Below are 7231 nucleotides of genomic sequence, written 5' to 3' on the forward strand. Positions count from 1 at the left end.
CTTACCTGTCAGTAACCTACAAAACAGATCAAGTATCTTTTTATTAGAACTTTAATATTTTCCCTTCAATCTCCTAACCAGTCAGTGCTTTGCACATTTAAAAAGAAAAATCATTGTTAAATAACCTCCCCCCACACACACACACATAAATATATGAGGGGTGGGATAAGGTAGCCTATTCTCTAACAGATATTTTACTGATTGTATAATGTGCTTTTTCACCTTCTGGTTAAAAAAAAAAACCAAAGAGTCAAGAATATAATAGTCAAGAATTTGGAAATTCAGAACATAAACACATTCTTCCACCACAATCTTTCTCACCCCTTTAGATGTTCTCATCTCCACTGCAAGCAGACAGCCTCTTTAATACTGTTGGGATGCCTAGCGTGTGCATATCAAGATTGGGACAAGCTACTCAGCTCTGCCAGGAAGAGTCCATCCTCAGGAGGAAGTGTCTTCTCATTTCTGGGGTCCCCTAGGCTTCCTGGGTTGACTCAGGACTCCATACACAGCCTGGATCTCCAGGAAGTGCCTCTGTGCCTCCTCTGTCTGATCCCGGTTAGGGTCAGGGTGCCAGGTCTTCACTAGTTCCTGGTAACTCCGATGTATTTCTTCATTTGTTGCCCCCTCAGAGAGGTCCAGAACCTTAAGGAAACAGAAGCTGACAAATTAGAAACCCACAAGTTGTCAGGGCATCTAGGCCTCTCCCTGCTTTCTTGTTAAATCAAGTTGTGGTATCTCTGGAATTGTCTTCTACTTGCCTGTGGCAAAGGCCCAGAGTCTCTTGATTTCAATTCCAACCTTTTGAAACATGGATAAGTTCTGGATTTCCTAGTAAGAGTCATGATTTGTCTTTAATCACAGCTGCCAATTTTCCTACCTGGAACTTCACATCCCTGACAATCAAGGTCTCCTCTCAGCAAGAGAAATAAGGGCATATGTCCACCATTAAGACCTGTACAAGAACTTTCACAGCAGCTTTATTCGTAATAGCCCCAAACTGGAAACAATTCAAAAATTCACCAACTATAGAGTGGGTAAATAGATGGTGATATGGTCATATGATGAGATACTATTCAAGAATGAAAACAAACACTTTTCATTCGTGCATGCAACAGTATGAATGAATCTCACAGACATAATGTTAAATGAATGAAGCCAGATTAAAAGGAGTACATACTAGATGATTCTACTTACATGAAGTTCCAGAACGGGCAAGACTAATCTATGATGATAGAAGTCAGAATAGAGGTTAGTTCTGGAGGTAGGGAAGCTTCTTAGTGGTAGAATGTTCTGAATGGTAGTTACATAAGTGTCTACATAAAATTATGCACTCGATAGATATTAAACCTCAATAAAAAGTAACGCACACATATCTGTTCCCACTCACTATTAGAGCTGCTGCATCTTCACCCATTGCACACAGGACCCCAAAGGAGCAAGGATACCCTTCTGGGGTCTGGCCTTCAGACGTGAGAAATGTGCTTCCACAGAAAGGGCAGCAGCTCCAGTAAGGCTTAGTCTAACCCCTGGAGCCATCTCAGCTGGGATTGGGAGGGAAGAAGGTTTTACCTGGTAAACCAACTGCTGCTTTTCATCCTGAAAACCATGAACAAACTCGTAGAGCTTCTCCCACTCCTGGAAATAGCCACTGCTGAAGTCAAGATCCCCCACCAGCAGCCTCTAGACCCAATAAGGCAGAAGGAAGACGGACTCCATGAGGCGACCAAGAAGGGGGAAGAAGCTAAACCAACTCAAGAGGGAACCAAGGGTTTCTGCTACATAGCTGAGGGTAGCAGCTGTGTTGCAGAAGGTGCTGTAGGCTAGTGGGCCGGTGACAGCAAGATAAGCCAAGACCAGCCGGTAGAGCCGCACACCGAGCGTCTCTGACCCTACTAAAGATTTGTAGCGGCGATGTTTCTGGGCTGTAATGCTGGCAGTCAAGCTGATGAGCAGAATGGCTATGGGGTGGCCATAGAAGATAAGAGAAGTAAAAAATGCCACCCCTAGAGTGTTCTTAAAGTCTGAGGTCTGGTCACCAACAGCAGCCACCAGCAAGACCCCTAAGCCAACTGCCAATGGGAGGCCTACAATGTAGAAGTAGGTCATGGAAGAAAGGCTAATCAGGGCCACAAGGCCAAAATAGATGCCCACTATAATCTGGGTGACAAAACGAACAGAACTCAGAGGGGATGTTTCCCTTCTTGGACTCTTTCTCTGCCCCTGCGCTCTGTTGGCCTGAGCTACAAAGCTTGGGAGCTTCCAGAACTCCCAGAGCCAGCCCAGCCCACCACCACCTAGGGTAAGCATCCAGAGCAGGGCATGGCTGTCCCGTCCCAAGTACAGGTGCTGGAGCCCAGCAGGGCCCCCCACAGCCCAGAGGGCATAGGTCACAAGGAGCCCCTTGGCCATCATCTAGAGCAAGGGTCTCAAGACTGGTCCAGTGACATCTGACATTGCTTGGAGTGCAGAAATCTCAGGGTCCTCCATGAGAATCATGACCCAGAGCTATCCTTAGTCCCTAAGGGGTAAAAAAAAAAAAAAAAAAGTGATTAGAGGATATGCAGGCCCTAACGCAGTAACCGTTTCTCCTTCCAATAGAAGTCAAGTCCAGATCTCCCTGAAATGCTAGTTCTCCCATACAACATTGGTCTCGCATCTCAGTTCTGTCCTTTACAACCACAGTGACTCCAAATTTAGGGTAGAATGGTGTTTTAAATGACTGTAGTGGAATAACTGAGAACTCAGCACACAGGAAAAAATGCATAGGTGTAAATTTCAGACCCCACATCTAACCAGGGACCCCAGAAATGACTTATGATGGATCATGGGGACAGGACGCCCTTCTAAAGTTCCCACCCATTTTGAAACACCTCAGCTCCATCCCACACTTAATTCCTGTGGCTGCCTCAGACACCTGGCCCAGGTTTTAGCTTCCTATCTCTCCAGGCCATGAAACCCCCTTATAAGTTAAACTCGAAGGGGGTAGTGGTGAAGGTCAGAGCTTTAAAAAATTCTCTCCACTTAAACAGTTTGGAAAATTACATTTTGACCTAGATCCTGGCAGGCAATTCACAATTCAACCACCTCCTTCCGAGGCAGTCTTGGAAAGCAGCCCCCTAACCAGCCGGAGGAATACCCAAAAAGTCAAACCAGATGCCAAAGTGTGCCCACCAGTGTCTCCCCTCTCCGTAGAGCGAGCCTCACAGACCACCAGCCAGTACCGGCGCGTAAATCACTAGCAGGAGCTACGGCTGCACTTGGGTGCCCTGGCTCCCAGACCCGGTGACCAGTTCTTTCCCTTCACCGCGGAGTCAAAATGGCCCCTTTCACTCCGCTCCCATTCCATCCAAATGGACTTTGCCTTTCTCTCTGCTGGTAGAAGTCATGGGGGCCGGGCCGTTCAGGGCCAGGCCTCTCCCCAAGGCCCTCCCTGGCCCCTTCGGGATCACCTTCCCTCCCTGAGCTGCTCTCTCCCGCCCTCTCCCGTTAACTGGGTTTAAGGTGTGCTAGGCGCATCCCGCCTCCCGTACCGCAAAGGAACTGGGTCAGCGCCCCACCCCAGGACCCAGCTCGCCTGCACCGCGGCTTCACCGCGCCTGGTGACGCTGCGGCTTACGGAAGGGCGGGACCGGGCGGATCCCCAAACTCACCTTGGAAGGCTGCTGGGGCAAAGCAGTCCAGGGCGGTCGCTGCAGAGAGGCAGCCTGGCGGGAGCAAGGAAGAGGTCCCGCCAATAGTGTTAAAAAAGACAAACTATAAATGCAAAAATAGGTCCTCGATGATCGCCCCTTCCTACCTCCACAAATGGGAGGGTAACTCCGTCTCCCTCCATATTCCGTTGCCCTTCAAGACTGCTCTGGATGATTCCACTTCCAATTTCTCTAAAGCAGAAACACCCACGGGCAGTCTGCAGGGAGAGACCTCTTCTGAGTTTGCCTCACGACCCCGCTTCCAGGCCTGTCAGGCAGAGGGGTCCTGCATCCAGGCCCCAGTCTGAGACCTGAGGAGCGTCCAGATCCAGTGGGAGCTCCGAGGCTGCTCTGTCCCGCGGGCTGTGGGAGAGAGGGAGAAACAAGAGCACAAAGGGCTAGGGAATGAGGGGCGTCCCGCCAGAAGAGGGAAGACGCTACGCAGCCAGGGACTCAGCTGGCAGAGGAATTTGCCTTTACCCTGCCTGGGTGCTGGAAGGGAGCTGAGATGCAAGGTGTCTTCATTTCAAAGTCCTGGGCTCGAATTTTGGGTCTGCTACGTGACCTTGGCCAAGTCATGCCGCTCCTTGGGCCTCAGTTTCCTCCCCTGAAAAGGAGGGGCTTGGATCTCCGCGGTCCTCCAGACTTGAAGGGCCCGGGGTGGGCCGGTTGGGCTTCATCCATACCGCCCCCCGGCAGCAGGCAGAGCATGTCTGTTTCCTTCATACCCTCAACCCTCCTCAGTCCCTATCCCAGTTCGGGCAGGGAAATGAGGCTCCCTGTACGGTCCTGTAACCGTGAACACACCGAGCGGCGGGGGCGGGCCGGGGGACTGAATAATGAATGAGACTTAATTGGGCCGGCACAGAGCAGCGGCGCTGTAAGCTCGGCAAACAGCACCGGCTGCGGCGGCGGCGGCTGGACAAACAAACTAGCTCCGGGTGCAGGGAGCGGGCTGTGGCGGCAGCGACAGGAGGGGGAGGGAGAGGGCGGGCCACTCAGGACCCCTCGGCCGCCGCGTGCAGCTAGCTCTGCGGCGGGGAGGAATCCAGGAGTCCGGGGCTGCGCTGACCTCCCAGAGAGTGCTGGTCGAGGAGGGGTCTTGACTAGACCTCGAAAAGCTGAGACCTGGGAGAGAAAAGGGAGGGTTGCGCGGGGAGAGCCAGGGGCCCAACGGCGAGGTGAACGCGAGGGAAGGATGGAGAAACAGGTGGAGAGCGGCGGGGGGAGAAGTGAGCGAGAAAAAAGCCTGCAGGGGGAAGGGTAGCTGGGGGTGGGAGGTGGGAGAAAAGCTGTTACTGGGAGGAAGGGGAAGAGAGACGGAAGAACAAGCTGAGGGGCCGGGAGAAGAAGAGTCAAGGAGAGGGATGGGAGGTGACCGGAATGAGAACGAGGGGCGGTGGGGCGGGCAAGAGCCCCTGCCTCCGCCTCCCCCCACCACCCTCCACGCCTCCGGCTCTCTCCAGTCTCCCGCACTCACTTTGTCACAATTACGGGGCCGTCACTCGGCCGGGATTGTTTTCCCCAAATTGTTGTTCTGTAAACCGGCGCGGGGTGGGGGCCGGGAGGGGAGTACCTAACAAGCTGGAGGGGAGGGTCTGTGCTGCGGGGGGGGGGGGGGGCGTGGTGGTGTATTTGCCGGCTAGAGGTCTCAAGGCTGGCAAGTGAATTCAGAAACCCATGCGGGAATTCTGGTTGCTAACCCAGTCTAGTCTCTGGTCCCGCTTTCAACCTTCCTGACTCTTTTCAGCCTCGGCTGCCTCGGTTTCCCCAGCAGAGCTCAGCAGAGATTCCAGGCCAGGGGCGGCAGGGGCGGTTATAGGTGGGGTCCACACTTTCCCACCCCATTCCTTCTCGCTCTTTACAACCCCCTCCTTTGGTAGTGGTAGTGGTGGTGGTTGCGGCTGTTTATCCCAGTTCAACGGTCCCCAGAGAGCCTTGCAGAGCCAGTGGTCCAGATCTGGGCCGCCCCCTTCCCCGCCCCTGCTCTCCAGACCCCGGCTCCGCGCCGCTCGGGCTCGGGGCCACCTTGCTTTCCCTTAATTCCGCAAACATCTGTTGCTTGCCCACAGTGCGCTGGAAAGCAGCGCCGGCCTCCCCCCGCCCCTGGGTCACTTCTCCACCTCCACCCCCATCATCCGTCCCTCCCTGGCCCGCCGGGCCTGTCGGCTCCGTGACAGACGCCGCCAAAGCCCGGGCCCCGCGGGAGCGGCCGGAGAGGAGCCGCCGCATGGCTGGCTCCGACACCGGCCTCCCCGGCGGCTCCAGGGGCAACGGAGGGTGGCGGCCACTGAAGCGAGACCGGAGCGGGCCCGGGGAGTTGGTAGGGCTGGGCGGAGGGGTGGGGTGGGGGGCCCTGAGCGAGCTTCTCTCCGAGTCTCTAAGGCCTGTCGGTCTCCGCATTCCGGTGCCTTCGGGTCCCGCCCGGGCCGGATCCTGACTGCCGCCGCGCGCTGGGACCGCAGTGGGCTCCCCGCGCCCCCTCCCCCAGACGGAGTGATTTACACGCACGCTGGGCGCAGCGGCCGCTTCCCAATCAGGAATATCGACCCCGGGCGGGGCCGCTGGGCAGCATCGATCCCTCTAAGGCTCGGGATTTAAAAATGTCAAATTTGCCTTTTCCATGCGGGCGGAGGGGCGGGAGTTGGAGGAGAGCGGCTCGCAGCGGGGTGGGGGGGGGGGCGGACAGCGGGGCATCGACCCGGCGCCTGTGCCCGGAATAGAGAAGCGGCCGGGCCATGCCCGAGCCCTGACACCAAATGGCCCTCCTTAGATTCGCGGTCTCCCCTTGATAGGGGCAGGAAGGAAGCCTTGCCCCATCCTCCATACCCATGGGCTGCGCTGGGGTATCCCCAGAGGGAGGAGCTCTAGGGGAACAAAGAGAAACCTCCAAAATGTAGAGAGACATGGCGAGACAAATTTGGAAGAGATCTCTAACACGCTGGGATACAAAGAGGGGTTCAGAGGCAAAGCTATAGAGGCTCCAGGAGATGCCCCAGCTGTAAGGAAAAGCAAGGCAAACAGAAGGTTGCTGAAAGCTACACTGAACAAAACTAGGAGCCAGAGACCCAGAGTCACCCCAACAGTCTTCTCGGTGGACCCATGAGTTTCAGCAAGGTCGTGGAGGCCCAGCTCAAACCTCTTGGTGTGTTTGTGAGGGGGGAGGGGAATGGAGACAAAGTGGAGTGAAGAAAGAGTTATTGAAAGAGTTATTAGGAAGAGTAATTAGAATATAATTCCTATAATCCTCTCAAGGTGCCAACAAGTCCTGGACCTGAGATCCAAAAGGTGAGGGTCCCAGGGGCAGCTACTTCAGGTCCCAAAGAGGTGGGCTTTCCTGGAGGTCTGATGGTCTGCCCCCTCTCTTCCTTAGCATCACACAGGTGTCTGCTCATCCTCCACTGCCCTCCACTCTGATCACCACCAGCCTGGGGAGGTCGGATGGGTTGGAGATCACATCTTACACCGGAGATTATGTATATATGTGTATATGTAGGGGTGTGAACTGCAGAGAACTCTTGTGGTAACTACTTCCTTCC

The 7231-nt window shown here is 54.7% G+C and overlaps 1 protein-coding gene across 1 annotated transcript; it reads right to left on the minus strand.

Moving 5' to 3' along the window:
• DNAJC22 (DnaJ heat shock protein family (Hsp40) member C22) lies at positions 1-3303 on the minus strand. Its single transcript, XM_037847201.1, is given in 3 exon segments — positions 1-645; positions 1573-2521; positions 3175-3303. Coding segments are annotated over 2 exon segments (1029 nt in total). The 5' UTR covers positions 2416-2521; positions 3175-3303; the 3' UTR covers positions 1-459.
• Between the last annotated feature and the right edge of the window lie 3928 nt (positions 3304-7231).

Source organism: Choloepus didactylus, chromosome 8, assembly GCF_015220235.1.
Source record: "Choloepus didactylus isolate mChoDid1 chromosome 8, mChoDid1.pri, whole genome shotgun sequence".
Classification (NCBI taxonomy): Eukaryota; Metazoa; Chordata; class Mammalia; order Pilosa; family Megalonychidae; genus Choloepus; species Choloepus didactylus.